At 34.4% G+C, this 18,151-nt stretch overlaps 2 protein-coding genes across 2 annotated transcripts in view; both read right to left on the bottom strand.

The window, feature by feature from the left end:
* The window catches only part of si:ch211-197h24.9, a 188,113-nt gene that overhangs the window by 100,725 nt on the left and 69,237 nt on the right, over positions 1–18,151 (bottom strand). The window lies entirely within an intron of this gene.
* invs (inversin) overlaps positions 1–18,151 on the bottom strand; it is a gene marked incomplete at its 3' end in the record, with an annotated part of 60,336 nt that overhangs the window by 4,002 nt on the left and 38,183 nt on the right. Inside the window, 8 exon segments of the mRNA NM_152970.1 lie at positions 1,539–1,741; positions 4,649–5,309; positions 7,758–7,981; positions 9,603–9,812; positions 13,451–13,557; positions 13,674–13,903; positions 16,572–16,727; positions 16,941–17,112. Of these exon segments, the coding sequence (NP_694502.1) occupies positions 1,539–1,741; positions 4,649–5,309; positions 7,758–7,981; positions 9,603–9,812; positions 13,451–13,557; positions 13,674–13,903; positions 16,572–16,727; positions 16,941–17,112 (1,963 nt within the window).

The raw sequence follows: 18,151 nt of genomic DNA, 5'->3' as shown, positions 1-18,151 counted from the left end.
TAGAAATGTGTTGAAAAAAAAAAATAAATAATGTATTTCAGGAGGGCAAGTAATTCTGGCTTCAACTGTATGGATTGATGAGATTTTATTCTATGTGTTTATGTTTGCCAAGGCTGGAATTTCCAGATCAAAAACACAGTAAAAGACATGAAAAAATAATGATTTTTAAAAAAATAATCATAATCTTTCAGAAATTCTAATAACATCAATACTGAAAACAGTTTAATGATGCGTACCTGTATTGAAACCATGATACGTTTTTTTCCATAGATAAAAACACGTTTTTCATAGATAAACGCAAAAGATTTATTTTATCACATTAACTAAACATTTTCCAACTAATTATTTATTTTATGCATATTGACCACTTATTTACTTTTGGTTTGAAAGTGCATGCTTTTGAAAATGTTACTGTTATCGTCGTGCAAACTACAAAAATGTGATTTTCTGAAAATTGTTGTATCATGCTGTATTATTAGTTTAGTCTATGGGAATGCGTGACTCCTTGACAATGAAAGCAACAACAACGTCTATGTGTGAATACACATACTATTGGCCTGGTGTGCAGTTAGACAACATTTTAAAGATCTGTGTGAACGGGCAACATTATCATCTGTATATCAATCTGTTTTTTGAAAACCATTTTTAAAGTAAATTGCTGCAATGCAATTGTATCATCAGTCTTTTCGAATTAATCTCTTTAAATTAATAGTCCAATGATAAAGTGCTGTCAGTTTTTACTGTATGAATATTTAACTATTGTTTTTTTTTAACTAGGATAAGAAGTTGGAAAATAATGCTCTTATCATCAATATTTTGATTATATGGAGTTTCATATCCATCATGGTCAATTCACCAGTCAGAAAGCTCTTATTTCAGTAGTACTTAAGAAATTAGATATTTATATAAATACCATTAGGGAGAGTACAAACAAAAAAGCTGTAAAAACTGTACTTGAGTTATTTTCAGTTAGCAAGGTCTAGCATCATTTGTAAAATCTGTATTTTTTTGCTATTGTTTTATTTTTTACTTTGTTTTACCTATTGAGTCTGTGTACTTATATATAACTCTGTTATGCTCTGCAAGTGCTTAACTTGCACTGCATATCTTTTTATGTACGCCCCTAGCATTGTTCTCTATGTCATTCATGCATCAATAATAAAAAAAGAATAATTCAGTGACAAATACATTTTGACCAGTTAGTTGTTGCCACCCAGTGGCTGAATTGAGATCAAAAACTTTTAGCAACTCTTTTTAATAATAAAACCATAAACACATAAAAAAAAGTTTTTTTAGCCCACCCTTTAGCGTATTTATTTACAGTTCTTATGTAAATGTACATATTTTTATTCAGTTTTTAATATTAATTTCAGTAATATTATTAACTAATATCCAAACATCTATATATTTTTTATTTTAATAAAGTTTTTAAAGAAATGTTTTTGTCTTTTAATAATAAAAAAACCTGACACGAATAAGACACCGTGATACTAATTTTACATCATCTTACTGGACACTTTCTGAGATGTATCACCCACCATAGATATTCTGCAGCACGGAGCTCTTTTTCCCTGCGATTCTGGTAGGAGGAGCCTGAACGTCAGATGGCTTACAGTGGGTGTGGTCATGTAAGACAGGCCACTCCCACAACAGCTGAATCAACAAGGCTGTGGCTTCAGCAGACTCCACCCCTTTCAACGACCTGCACAATACCTTGCGAATACGACCCCGAACACAAGACCTAAATGGACAAACAACATGTTCACAAGCGCATACACACAGGCAAATTCTATAATGCCGCATTACAGATATAATATCAAACGAACAAACCCCACTGTTCATACTGTTACTGTTCATAAAAGGACTTCAAGAATGTGCATACACCTTATTTGTGCTCTGAACCCCATTATTTTCGCAAAGTCATTATAGGAAAATGCCTTTATAGGCATTGAAATGCACACACACACACACACACACACACACACACAATAAATAGGGGGCCTATTTTGGTGACCTCCTCTTGGAGGTGTTGATGTGCTGGTGGGCACAAAGCCATGCCACAACTCAAACCAGCAACATGTGGGCAACATATGAGCAGGTGCTGATTTGGAGGGAAAAATGGAGCAAAAATTTGAGCAACTGGATTTAATTTATTGTTAATTTGTTCACAAGAAAATTTTAAATGAATTTTTGTCATTTAAAATGAACGAGGCCTTGGATAGATTTGAGAGACCAAATTAGACAAAGCAGCTATGTTCTGTTTATATCCAGTAAAATGATTGGTTTGTGTAAAGAATGATTTATTATGAATAAAATAAGGTCACAAAGCTAATATTTGAAGTGGAGAATTCTGCTTATACCATGATAACTACACCACAAATCCAATGACTTATTTAAAGATAAGGTTCTGTTCTTAAAACTAGAGATGCACCGAAACGAAAATTCTGAGCCCAAACCAAATATTATTTTCGAAAGAACTATTATTTTGTTAGAATTTTTCAAATGTAACTAAATAAAAGAAGATTTTTTTGTGAGTTTAAAGCTGAAAAAATGAGGTTTTCATTAAATGAGTCTTTAAAATATTTTTATTGAATTATATTGATACTATTGATCTTGAAACAGCGGATGAATAAAGCCTTTTCTATTTTTTTTACATTTACTGTTATTTAATACCAACTTTTTTTGGTCAGTTCTTGGTTGTGAAAAAGCAGAACAGTGTGTTGTTTATTTTTGCAAGTATATGATATTGCATCTGCACAAATGTTAATAAGTGTATTTGGCAAAAACAAAACAAAAGAATAACTTAAACCAAAAATGACATAATTGGCTAATTATTTTAGTGCATCCCTACTTAAAACACTTCTGTGTGTAGGGCAGAAGTTTATGTTAAAGAGTTCCTTGTAGTTCTGCAGTTAAGATTTTCAAAATAAAATGCTTTTTACTGTTTGTGTAATCATTTATAAGCATAGATAACCAAACAAGTGGATGGAATTGCATTTGCATTGTAAAGTTAGAATAAAAGTTATTTCATGTTTTAAGGTTTTGGTTAGTATACGAACAAAATTATTCGGCATAAATCCACAGATTTTTTTTTTTTCAAAATTCTTTGCAGAAATAGCAAAAATTGTCCACAGATTCTGTCTGACCCTAGTTATCAGTCATATGCAGGGCTTGACATTAAGACCCGCTAACCCACCAAATCCGGGTAGATTTCAGCTGTGGCAGGTTAGACAGCCATACCCACTAGCCACTTTGGCCATTTGAAAATAATTTTTAAATAGTAGTTTCCTTAAAAGCAAAGTTCGACAATAAGGATGGCCTTTGAAAAGCAGCACAACTGACAAAAACAACTGTGTTCACACAAACAAAAAAAAAGCAGGTGAATACCGAATGAGAGGTTGATCAAGTGCATGGAGAGACTCTGACTCACTGACGAGGGCTTCTTGCGTGCACAGCTGATGTGATTTGTGCAATTGTTTAAATGCTTGCGCGCTCCCGTTTCCTTGCGCGAAGCAACCATGCCTGGAAACGCAACTGATGCAATTCTCTTTGAAAAAGAATAGACGCAGTGCTTGCTTTCAAGAGTTTGAGATTTAAAAAAAATGTCTTAGTGTAAGCAGCAGAGGTTGCCACTTTCGCTTAACCATTCTTTGAACAGATTATTAATGAGCCTGACTTAACCGTGTGAACGTGATCATTCTTTCATCACTGCAGACAGTATGTTTTTCACCTAATTTCTCTTACAGGTATTTTTTTATTTATGGTTTAATTATCATCTGTTACAATAGCATTGCTTTATAAGAGATTTAGTTCCCATTTATATATAGCGAACTGGTGATCTGGGACCTTTAGCCAGAACAGACTATACTGTTCATAGTTCTAGATAGATGACACATTTTTAAAAATGTCAATAATTTTTTTAAGAAAAGTTTAGTGAAATAAAAAGTGTGTTTATAGTCAAAATGTATGTATATAAATATATTTTTTCATAACAACAAAACTGGCTAGTGAAAATGGCGAGTGGCTAATATTATTGAAAAACTACTAGCCACAGTGGCTGGTGATCAAAAAGGTTAATGTCAAGCTCTGCTCATCAGTATATCAGGTTATCAGACAAAATTATCATGAATTTATTCATTCATTTTCCTTCAGCTTAGTCTCTGATTTATCAGACTTCACCACAGTGGAATGAACTGCCAAATATTCCAGCATATGAAGGACAGCGGATGCCCTTACAGCTGTAACCCAGTACTGGGAAACACCGATACACACTCATATTCACAGACACACTCATACACTATGGCCAATTTAGTTCATCCAGTTCACTAATAGCGCATGCCTTAGATTGTGGGGGAAACCAGAGCACCTGGAAGGAAACCCACGAAAACGGGGAAACTCCGCACAGAAATGCCAACTGGCCCAACCGGGATCTGAACCAGTGACGTTCTTGCTGTGAGGCAACCGTGCAAACCACTGAGCCACCGTGCATATCTAATGTAAACCGTAATGTAGATGTAATGTAGACTGGCTTCCAGCATCAACTCTTTAACACAAAGTTTAAATGTCATTACACAAAAGTATATGATTATACATAACTATTGAAGCTTCTCAGAATGAAGTACTTCTTGTAGTAAAAGGACATAAGTACCTTCTCCATGCTCTCTGTATCACAACAGCAGCCTGGTTTTTACTACAAGTGCCGTCTTTCTTCTTTTCCTTCTCTTTCTCCGCTAGTTTTTTTCTCGTCCTGCCCATCAATCTCTCTTTGTCTCTCTCAATCCCCGTGCCTTTCTGTTTCTCTCTGACAGTCTGTTTATCTCCCTCAGTCCTTGATCTTTTATCCTTTTCTCTGTGCGTCTCTTTTTCTTGTCGTTTCTCTTTTTGCCTTGTGACAGAAGTGTTGTTGGATGGCTGGCTTCCTGTAGGTTTGTGTTCTGATATGGGTTTGTTTCCCTTGGACGTTGTCTGTGTCTCATTGTGTTGTGGTGTGTCCTGGGAGGCATTTTTGGAGTGGGCACCTGTAGTACTAGGTCTTGGTTTAGGGGTTGGGGTGGTCTCCATGTGGCCTGGTGCTACATGGGTCCCTGTGTGGACTGGTTTGGCACTGCCTGGTCGACTGGAGCCAGCGGGGGATCGGCGCTCATTTGCAGATCCACAATTCAATGATATGCCCGTGTCTGGACCAAATGTTTCTCTCACACACACCTCCTCTCTGGTGACTGGACACTTCTTGGTGCTCATTGGCGTCACTGGAGGGAGAGATCTGATGGAGGGAGCATCTGATGTTTCAGGTTCTCTTGTTCTGCGCTCTGAAGAAAACAAAAGAATTATGGTTATGGAAGTGTATTAACAATACATGTTGTAACATGGTGCCATATACAGCAGGGGAAATAAGTATTGAACATGTCATGTTTTTCCTAGGAATTATATTTCTAAAGAAGCGGTTGATATGGAATTGAACCAGATTTAGGTATATTATATTGGAATCAAGTCAGGTGATTGGCTGGGCCATTCTCCAGCATGATTTTCTTTCTCTGAATACATATGAGCAGTTTTCTTGGCTGTGTTTTGGATCCTTTCCTTTGCTGAAATGTCCACTTTGGTTTTTATCTTCATCATCCTGGTAATGTAGATGTTGGACTGAAGTAGCTAATATTAATTTACAATGAGGAAGTGCAGAGGGTTGCTGAATAACTATTAAGATAATTCAGCTGCTGTCTGGGCTTTCACTGCCTTTCTACACCTCCTTTTCTTCATGTGTTTCAGACTTCAATTCCAAATGTTCAATTCCATACAATACCCTGCGTCATTTCATTTTATTATGCATAGCTTAATTTGTAAACTAATTAGATTTGTTTTCTTTGAAAGTCAACAGCACCTTCAGAAATATGTTTTCTGAGAAAATGGTGACGTGTTCAATACTTATTTTCCCCGCTGTAAGCTATTATTTGAATGTATCAATATTGTGTTGCTAATTTCCTATAGTTCTACATTTACATAACCTTTATTGTCATCTTTTATAATTTCGAACCTTTTCAAGTCAGGCAGTTGAGAAAAGAGCGCACAGGGATTTGTGAAAAGGTTAATAAAATGCAAAAAACTAAGAAAAAAAGAAAATAATAAAACTAATTTTATTTTATAAAAAATGTTTATATATATATATATATATATATATATATATATATATATATATATATATATATATATATATATATATATATATATATATATATATACATACATACATACATACATACATACATACATACATACATACATACATACATATATTTATATACAGTTGAAGTCAGAATTATTAGCCCCTCTTTGAAATTTTTTTTTTTTTTTAAATATTTCCTAAATGATATTTAACAAATCAAGGAAATTTTCACAGTATGTCTTATAATATTTTTGTCTTCTGGAGAAAGTATCATTTGTTTTATTAAGGCTAGAATAAAAGTGTTTTTACATTTTTTTTAAAAACCATTTTAGGGTCAAAATTATTATATTTTTAATAATATTTTTTTCCTATATTCTACAGAACAAACCATCGTTATATAATAACTTGTCTAATTACCCTCTCCTGCCTAGTTGACCTAATTAATCTGGTTAAGCCTTTAAATGTCACTTTAAGCTGTATAGAAGTGTCTTGAAAAATATCTAGTCAAATATTATTTACTGTCATCATGGCAAACATCAGAAATTTATTATTAGTTATTAGAAATGAGTTATTAAACTATTATGTTTAGAAATGTGTTGAAAAAAAAACTTCTTTCCGATAGACAGAAATTGGGGAAAAAATAAGCACGGGGGCTAATAATTAAGGGGGGCTAATAATTCTGAGTCCAACTGTGTTGGAGTCACACACACACCAACACACACACACACACACATGGAGTATATATATACACACACACACATACATAAATATATATAAACACACACATACATAAATATATATATATATATATATATATATATATATATATATATATATATATATATATATATATATATATATATATATATATATATATTTTTTTTTTTTTTTTTTTTAATTTATACAACAGTTCTGTCTGGTTCTCGAATCTGATTGGTTGATAGCTGTGATATATTAAAGTAATATCAGCACCCGTACAGCCTCTTTACCCTTTGTGTATTACTCCGCCCACATAGAGCCAGCAAAAAGCAGACACTACAGATCTAAAGTTTAAAACATGCTTGCTCAGCTGTTTAACTGTCAGCTTATGATTTGAATCCAAGGCGGAAGAAAGTAGTTCCTCATACAAAAGGGTTTTTGAGACTCTCCATATTTGATTTTGTTTTTATATAAACAATTATGCCGTCAAACTGTTGTATAAATGCAATATCACACTCGTCGCAGTGCGATATGGCTGTATATCGGCACTGGTGGGGGCACTAAGGCAACGCACACCTCCCACCAGTGCCGATATACAGCCATATCGCACTGCTACGAGTGTGATACTGCTCGGATATATAAATATATATTTTACAATAGCCTTGGAGAATTTCTTCTAAAAAACAATAATACTCATATAAGGCATAAAACTATTTTTTGTTTGTCAGTTATCAGCCATAACATAAAAAATAACTATCAGCTTATTCACACGAGCCTTTGGTTTCTTTTTGATTCAGTTATTTTTTCTAAAATAAATTTATTGACAAATCATTTCCTACTCAAAGCCTAACTGAAGTCAATTGTTTATTTTTATTTGTTTCGGTTTATTAAAACTCACCAGCTCTGCTTGGTTTCTCTCTCCTGCTCTGACTATTATGAGCACTGGAGGACTTTTTGTGTTTGTGTCCTTTTGCCGCCACTGAATCTTTAACCCTCTGCTCGGCTTCATCCAGTGATAGCTTTTCCACCCCGACTGCAGCCAATAAGACACGCTGCTTCTGACCTGCCTCAGCAAACGAGAGCTGCTGCTCTGCCTCACGCCTGCGTTCTTCCTCCCTCTTCCTGGAGAAACAGAAAACACAAACAACATGCATTCATTTAGCTGACACAGACTTTCATCTTGTTGATAAAGCCTGTCCTGGTTCATTAACTTAATTTTTGTCATGCTGCTTGCTGGAGGCTGTCAGTTCACATCAGGTCGAGGTTATGGCCATTATAGGGAATATTATAACACTTAAATTAAAATTCACATCTGATAAAAGTAAAGTAAATTAAAATAAAGTACACTTATCCTTTTGTATTTAGGCTAGTTATTAAGGAAAATCAGTTTAATATTGGTCTGTCATCTTCCTTTAGTTTAATAAATTAGAATTAAAAAAAGTAAACACCAAATATATAGACATATAAAATATTAACCATTAAAAAAAACTTGGAAAAACTACAAAAACACAATTTATAAAACAAATAGTTCCACTCCTTAATTCTGATTGGTTGAGTGGTGTTACTGCAGCAGTATAGCAGTGAATAAGAATTCACCATCAACTAGAGCTGGGCGGTATGACCAAAATTTTACGGTTTGAGACAGCTATTTTCCGGCTACCCATATCTTTTATGATATAGTTTTTTTATATAAAGATAGTTATTCCAGAAAATGTACAAAATCCTTTTATATAATAAATAAGCTTAAGAGAAGAAATCGACTTATGATCTTCTTTGATTATTTTGATCTTTATTTATTTATTTATTTTTTAATACTTTAAGTTTTTTTCACATTTTAAAGAACAATCCCCAAACCCAACTTATGCCAGCAAATAATAATGATGAATTTTATTTTTAACCTCATAAATATAGTAAAAAAGATGACTTAAGATGAACAACACATCCTACTGTGTGTCACATTTCAGTTTTATGTGGACAGCCCTTATTATTATTATTATTATTATTATTATTAAACATTTGTCAAGTAACATCTTCTCACAGATATCAAATATATGCCAAGTAACAAAAAACATACATATCAAAATATTATTATTATTATTTATTTTTTTATTTAATTGATTTAATTTATTTTACATACGAAAATATAAATATGTAAACACTTAAAGGAAAATTAAAGCAGGTGCCTTGCTAAAAACATAACCCCTTTTAAAAACATTAAGAACATGTCCGAGTTTAACACACTTAATATACATTGCTTCCCCCTTGGCTTTGAATAGCTTTAGACAGAAGATTAGATTGTGGGCAAAAGTGACAGACGATGCAAACAGGTTTAAACGCAATGAAAGAATGTACGTTAATGTGTGTATGCAGACCCAGGTGAACATATTCAACGCTGCGTATGTGTGTATTCATTCATCCTCCGAGCTGACAGACTCTAAATGTCAAGCTGAACGTCAGCCAATTAACAGAAAAGGAGGGAGGATGAGTGAATCTCTCTCTCTATCGTCTCATCTATTTCCATTATTGACAGCAAGAAATTGATGCTCATATTCCTCAACAGGCGGGCAGACAGATGAGCTGCTTCTGAGCAAACACACATAATTAAACGACACATATTATATTCATGCAAACATCCCATGTCAGATCAGCCTAGCCGCATCAATCAGCACTGGATTGTTGGTAAGAGAATATTTGCAGGCTATATTCGTCTTGTCTGTTTCTCTTCAAGGTGTGTGTGTCTTACTTGGCAGCATCCTTGCGCAGTTGTTCGTGTCGCATGAGGAGCTTCTTGCGTTCCCTGAAGGCCCGCCGGACCTTGTAGCCTTTGTAAAGTGCCTGGATAGAGGAGGCAGCGATGTCCTGGATGGCGGCGATGGACAGAGCTCCATGCTCCAGGAGGAACTGAGTCAGTTCCTGATGCTCACCCAGAAGAGCGTAGTCCAGAGGAGTGTACCTGCGTGCACACACACACCACAAAGTTCATTAATACATTTTTATTTTACTTTAAGATACATAACAATTTTTTTTAAAGGAGTACAGTTGAAGTCAGAATTATTAGCCCCCTTTTGAATTTTGTTTTCTTTTTAAAATATTTTCAAAATAATGTTCAACAGAAGGCTGCACAATGGTGGGTAGCAAGTTCGCCTCACAGCAAGAAGGTCCCTGTTTTGAGGCTCGGCTGGGTCAGTTGGGTCAGCATTTCTGTGTGGAGTTTGCATGTTCTCCCTGTGTTCGTGTGGGTTTCCTCCGGGTGCTCCGGTTTCCCCCACAAGTCCAAAAACATTTGTTATAGGTGAATTTGGTAAGCAAAATTGACTGTAGAGTATGTATTTGAATGAGTGTGTATGGATATTTCCCAGTAATGGGTTGCAGCTGGAAGGGCATCCGTTGCGTAAAACATATGCTGGATAAGTTGGCGGGTGATTACGCTGTGACAGCACCAGATTAATAAAGGGTAATAAATATTTTTTTCTTCTGGAGAAAGTCTTATTTTTTTATTTTCAGCTAAAATAAAAGCAGTTTTTCATTTTTTAATAAACATTTTAAGGTCAAAATTATTAGCCCTTTTAAGACATATTTTTTCAATAGTCTATAGAACAAATCATTGTCATAAAATAACTTGCCTACTTACCCTAAACTGTCTATTTAACCTTAATTAACCTAGTTAAGCATTAAATGTCATTTTCAGCTGTATAGAAGTGTCTTAGTAAAATATTATTTACTGTCATCATGGCCATGATAAAAGTAATCAGTTATTAGAAATGAGTTATTACTCATTTATTGTCTTTAGAAAAAAATCTTTCTGTTAAACAGAAATTGAGGGAAAAAATAAACAGGGAGGTAATAATTCAGGGGGGCTAATAATTCTGACTTCAACTGTTTATATATTATTAAACAAGTTTTTAATTTACTCTGTATTTTTCTTATACTCACCAAGGCTGAAATTTAATTTAATAAAATAAATTGAAACATACATAATGTGAAATGATAGGTAAATATAAACAGTGCTCAGCAAAAATAAGTACACTCATTAAAAATCTCTCTTTTAAACTCATATTTTCTATGGGGTGCTTTACAATAATATAGTAGTGCATATACATTAGATTAGTCAGTACCAAGGCAAAACTGCAAATAATCTAACATCCGAGTCCAAAAATTTGTACACCCAAATTAACATGTTGGGGAAAAATATTAAATACAATTTTAATATATTATTGTTTTAATTTCCAAAGCTGTTAGGTGACCAAACTCTTATTTTAATAAATATAGTATTTTAAAGAGCCCATATTATGGGTTTTTGAAAATGCCCTTCCATGTAGTTTGTAACACAGCTCTAAGTGAAGTGAAGTATCCAGCTAAGGCTTAAATCTGTTAGTGTACAGTGTTTAAAACAGTTGATTCATCTATAAAATAGTCGATTCATAGTGCTTCATACCGAGTCGCCTTGATACCGAGTCATTAGGTGTTTCGCCATGACGTACGAACGAAACCAAGTTATTCACGTGCACTCGCAAACCCGGGAGATTTGAAATCTGCAGCCCCGCCCTCTGACATAGAAACCCAGACACACACACACACACACACAAACACACACACACAAACACACACACACACAAACACACACACACACACACACACACACACACACACACACACACACACACACACACACACACACACACACACACACACACACACACACACACACACACACACACACACACACACACACACACACACACACACACACACACACACACACATGCCGGTCGATTGAAGTCACACTGCAGATGGATATTATTGAGTCTCTACCCAAAGATGAAACCTCAGCATTATAACCAAGCAGTTGGAAACTACTGGAAACTTCTGGAAACTACATGCTACAAAGAATACTTCATCGGCGTTTGTTAAAGGAAGGATCAGTAAAGAGTAACTTACTGATGGACTTCAGGATGGTTTTCTTCCATTTCTCAAGTGTAAGTACGTGCGATTAAAGTTGCCTCGTTTACTCTAGCTTGCAAATGTATTTAGTTGTGATTTGTTACTTGTAACTGAGTGTACTGTATCAGGTTAACTGGCTATATTCTCATATCGGGTGCAAAGCCACGTTTAAAACGCGACGCGTGCTGCTTTGTTAACGGAGCTCCGTGGACGAGGAGTAGTGTGTGTGTCTGTCTGTGTGTGTGTGTGTGCGTGTGCGCCCGCTGTCGTCCGGAGGTGTGTGTTTTTGTGTGTGTGTGTGCGCGCGCGTTGTCGAGCAGGGTTAAGTGCGTGTGTGTGTGTGTGTGTGCAATATGTGTGTGTGTGTCTGTGAAAAGAGCAGAGTGAGACAAGCTAGGAGATCTCCTCAACTGTTTTTGAAGTTTTTGCTCAATAAAATAGTTAGTCGTCTGTATTTTCAAGTCCATAGTCTGTATTTACATTGACCCACTGGCAGCTAAAATCCACGCCTACACTATCGAGCGTGTATGAACTGTGATTACTTTTATATTGCTGATTAGCTGTTTGGCATTTCACTCTCTGACTGAAGGCAGTCGACCAATCGCAACAGACTGTCATTGGTTCAATCAGCGCAGATTAGCTTCGCACTAAGGAGGGGTTTGGGAACAAATGAATCACTGGACGATTCATACAGGAGTCGCTGGGATAATTAGGTAAAAATAAATGCAGATTATAAGACCATGAAAGTGTTTTTTGACCTTGCATGCATATTAAACTGTTGTTGGAGACCCTTACAACCAAGATATGACCCTATTTAATGTATAATATGGGCTCTTTAATTAGAAAAATTGTCTATATTCACAGAGAAATGGATAAAACTGTTCTTTATCAAAAGGAGATATACTCATTTATGCTTAGCACTATATACATATATATATATATATATATATATATATATATATATATATATATATATATATATATATATATATATATATATATATATATATATATATTATTTTTAAATGTTTAAAAAATTAATTTATTACTCTGTGCTTAACGCTAGCTTTCAGTATCATTATTCTTTAGTGTTCAGTGTCAAATGATCATTCTAATATATTGACTTGATGCTCAAAATAGTAATTTGTTATTCTGAATTTTGAAAACAGCTATGCTACTTAATGCTCTTGTGGAAATCGTGATAACATTTTTCAAGAAATCTTTGGATAAACGAAAGTTCAGAATTTTTTATTAAATGTTTTTTTGAAAACCAAAAATCGCCATTGTCTTTTTTTTTATTTATTAAGTTGCTACAAGATTTTGCAGGTACATTTTTATTTTATATTTGCAGCCTAAAAGTTGAGATGACTTTTCTCAAAGCGAATGGCATTATATTCTTCAATTCTTGTGTTTTGCTGTCTTAATACAACGATTTTTTGTAAAATGTGTCTTTTTTATTTCCAAAATAATTGAACACTCCTGAAGGAGTTGTTTATTGCATCCTTGCTGAAGTGAACAGCTGGATTCCCCCTGAAAATACACACACAAACTTAAGAAGGTTCTAGAAAGTGAATCTGTGCCATGAGTCGACACTCTTTCAGAACCATAACCACCAGGCCAACCATTCAAGAGTGTTTGTCTCTTTGTTACCTCTCTTCAGTGTGCTCCATGTGATTGGGAAATGCCCCACACCCCAGCAACAGCTTCACAGCATCCAGATAACCATTATTACAGGACCAGTGGAGTGCGGTTCTCCCCTTAACACATAAACACACACCAAAGTCATACATAGTGCTATTCTTCGAGCTTTCAATAGCAGGCCACTCAGAGGTAATGGCCAATACATGTTCTCAGGCATGCTGCACACTCATACCTCCTTGTCCTGAATATTAGGGTCTGCATCGTGCTGAATGAGCAAGGCCATGCAGTTTATGTAGCCAGCATACGCTGCACACTGTAAGGGTGTCCGTCCAGCTTGGTCCTGCAGGTTAGGACTGATCCCATTCTCCATTAGCACCTCACACACCTCTGCATTACCACCCAGAGCTGCCCAGTGCAGTGCAGAGTGCCCATCTATGTCTACTAGATCAACACGAGCACCTCCTATATATATATATAACAGGGTTAGATTTGCTGTGAACACTAGAAACTGTTACAATTAAAATTGAGATATCTAGGAATTTTTGTACTAATGTAGTCACATAGGTTTGTCATGTTCAAGTGACAGTTAAGCAAAATTGATAACTCATGTTATGACATTTGTTCTTGTCCAGAGATGATGACTGAAATAATATTAAAAGTGCCATAGAATGAAAATGTGCATATGCCTAGTAGGCATAGCTCAATAGTTAGAGTTCGTTACATGGAAATGACAAGCCATAAGCCTCTAACACCAATGTTTCTTCATTCTCATGTAATTCCTGTGAGTGTAAAATCCCAGGGAAAATCAGGCCAATCAGAACAAAACATAAACTCTGCCAATCCATTAGTGATCATTAATATGCACAGCCCAGTCAGTGTTTGATTTGCCAAAATCTTTCCTACTGAGATTACAACAATGATATATATATTTTAATATCATTTTTAAGTTGGTATAAGGTCTGTTTAAATGTATCTTTCATTTGTTCCACCTGTATATTGTGAAATTTGCCATGTATGTTAGTAATGAGGCAACATACACATGTACACTGCTCAAAATAAAGTTTAGGTCAGAATTATTAGCCCTCCTGAATTATTAGACCGCTTGTTTATTTTTTCCCCAATATCTGTTTAACAGAGAGAAGTTTTTTTTTTTACACATTTCTAAACATAATAATTTTAATAAGTAATTTCTAATAATTCTAATAAATTTATCTTTGCCATGATGACAGTACATAATATTGACCTAGATATTTTTCAAGACACTTCTATACAGCTTAAAGTGACATTTAAAGGCTTAACTAGGTTAATTAGGTTAACTAGGCAAGTTAGGGTAACTAGGCAAGTTATTGTGTAATGATGGTTTATTCTGTAGACTATTGAAAAAAAATATAGCTTAAAGGGGCTAATAATTTTGTCCCTAAAATGTTTATTTAAATAAACAGCTTTTATTCAAGCTGAAATGAAACAAATAAGACTTTTTCCAGAAGAAAAAAAATACTTTTAGACATACCGTGAAAATTTCCTTGCTCTGTTAAACATCATATTTAAAAAAGAAGAAAAAAATCTAAGAAGGCTAATAATTCTGACTTCAACTGTAAGTGTTTAAAATGTAGTGTTTATCCATTGTGTCATATCACTCGGCTCTTATTGTGAATTTCTGGAGTAAAAGAATGCAAAAAAACTTCATAACCGAATCTGTTTAAGCAGAGGTTGCTTTGCAGAGGTCTGTGTTTTCATATATGCTAAAATCTAGATTAAATTTAAGTATAAACTAGACTACTTTGTTGTCAAAGATACTGCAGCTCACTCACTCCTTCCAGCTAAAATAATCTTCCTTCTTCCACTTAATTTGAAAATGTGGCTGAAATGTGGCTGAAACATCAGAGCAGAACTCATTTATTTTTAAGACTCTTTCAAACATGGTCAATACCTACCATAGCATATTACAGCCAATTCTGTTTTAGTTTTTTTTTTGCCACATACTTTCTATGTAGATATCGGAGAACAGTTTAACATATTGTATCAATGCATTCTATGGCACCAAAACTAGTCAAAACAGGTAAATAAATCAAGATATTTGACCACTAAAAATCAAAATATGAAGAGTTCTGATGCAAAAACCTCTAAATGGCGTCAGAAATGTTCTCCTAAGAAAAGCATTTATTTTAGCTTCCTATGTTTATGTTTAGTTTATTTACTTTAAAGGCAATGAAAAAACGTATTTGTCATTTTAAAAGTAAAATTATTAAGCCTACTCACAGGGGTCGGGGAAAATGCTATTTTTAGAAGAAAATATCCAATGTCCTTTAGAGGTTTTTGCATCTGGACTCTTCATATTTTGTTTACTTTTGATCCTATTTAAAAAAGTGTAAGCTATACCTAAAAAATTGTTTAACTTAATAGAACTGTAAAACTCCATGGACATTTTATAATCAATAATATCAATAAATAAATGAATATGAATCATTCATGAATAATAAATAAATATAAAATTATTTAGAAAATATATTATATTTAATTAAACTATTATATATATATATATATTTTTTTTTTAAAAATGGTTTTCCCATTAAAATTTCTCATTCTTATTCAGTAAGTCATAATCAAATGAAAAGAAAATTCATGAAGCCTTTAAACATTGTTCATGATAGTAGGGACCATTTGAGTCAAAAAAATCTGAAATCCACTGAAATACGACAAACAATTACGTCTAGAATGAATTGTGGGGTTGCTTACTTCAGCTATTTCTAAATACACTTATACTTACAATGCAAACATTTATTGCAATATATTTTATTTGAGATATATTTAAACAACTTGTATTCATTGGATTAAATTCAACTCACAACTAAATAAAAATTGTTAAAGTTGAATTAAATGTATTGTACTATAAGATGGAATATTTTTAAAAAACACACACGACTTTCATTCTGTAATATAAAGTATTTGCATTAGTAAGTGTATATGCATTTCTAAGCATATGTCTATTTTGTAAGTTTTTTTTAACTGATTGTTTGTTAAATTAATTTGTTATTATGAAAAAATATTATAAATTTCATGCTGTTTTTGCCTATTGTGATTATTATTTTTAAAACATCACCAGTGGGGAGGCATGCATGCACTTACACACCTTTAATGAGTGTTAGTATGACATCTCGATGGCCCATCTCGCACGCACGAAATAGAGGGGTGTGTTTCATGACGTCCAGTGGGTCCACCATTCCTCCCTGCTCCAGCAGCAAGCGCACAGTGGACACATGACCTGACAGTGCAGCCGCATGAAGAGCTACACATTCACACACACACAGACATTGAGCAAACCGTCAACTCTTGTTATGGCTGTATGGGGGAACATACATGGGATATGGCTTGCTAATTGCTTGATTGAACAGAAAATGCAATTATCACTGATCTGAGCTGAAACTAACCAGTTTAAAGCAGGAATGGATAATTGTGTTCAAAATGAATCTGTGTGTGTGAGTGCATGTCTCTCACACACCTGTCCCTCCATATTTGTCTGTCATGTTGATGTCTATGTCTTTTTTCAAATCCAGCATGATTTTGATGACATCATTACTGCCTTTCCCAGCGGCCCACATGAAGGCGGTTCGTCCCTCTAGGTCAGGCTCATCTCTTACAGAGTGGTGTTTCAGAAACACTGCAACGGTGTCCTTAACAACACACAGGCAAAACCACACGCAATCAGTTATGGAAATTTATGTACATTTTAGCGCTGGACTAATGTAAATGAATTGCAGTGCTTGAAAGAATAATATATTCTTTTGACATAATATATGTGTGTGTACTTTGTATATTTATTATGTATATTATCTACATATACACATGCATGCGTATATTTGAGAAAATATTTGTTTACAATAAGATTTTAAAACATATATGTATATGATACAAATTCTATATAAATTTGAAAATCTATGTCAGAAAACTTGTGCATAGTTTTGTTTTTATGTATGTGTGTATTAAATATACATAATAAATATATATAATTCACACACATATTTTACTTTGGATGCAATTAATCATGATTAATTTGTCAAGCTCTAGTAAATTTGTATGTAATCAAATAAATACATAAATGGAAAAACAAAAACAAATAAAAATAATAATAGCAATTATTGATAAAAAAAGAACAAATATATTAAATATATATTAAAACAAATTAATTAAAGGAATTAATTTGATTTAGTAAGTAGTGATTAAGAAAATAAGTTGCATAAATTAATAATAATTCCTTATATAGCACTTTTCTGGGCACTCAAACACATAGGGGGGGAACCTCCTCATCCACCACCAGTGTGCAGCATACACCTGGATGACGCAACAGCAGCCATTTTGCACTAGACTGCACACCACACACCAGCTGATTGGTGGAGGGGAGACAGAGTAATAAAGCCAGGTTGATATGGCTAGGGTTAGGAGGCCATGATGGACAGAGGCCAGTGGGCCGATTTGGCCAGGACGCCGGGGTTAGACCCCTACTCTTTTTCAAAGGACATCCTGGGGTTTTTAATGACCACAGAGAGTCTGGACCCCGGTTTAACGTCTAATCCGAAAGACTGTGCGCACTGAGCAGTATAGAGTCCCCATCACTATTCCGGGGCATTAGGACCCACACAGACCGCAGATTGGGCGCCCCCTGTTGGCCTCAACAAACCACTCACTTTCCCATGTGGTCTCCCATTTAAGTAC

This window comes from Danio rerio, chromosome 16 (genome assembly GCF_052040795.2).
Source record: "Danio rerio strain M-AB ecotype USA chromosome 16, GRCz13ab, whole genome shotgun sequence".
Classification (NCBI taxonomy): domain Eukaryota; kingdom Metazoa; phylum Chordata; class Actinopteri; order Cypriniformes; family Danionidae; genus Danio; species Danio rerio.
Note: the sequence above shows the minus strand (reverse complement) of the source record. Positions and strands in the feature narration are given on the sequence as shown.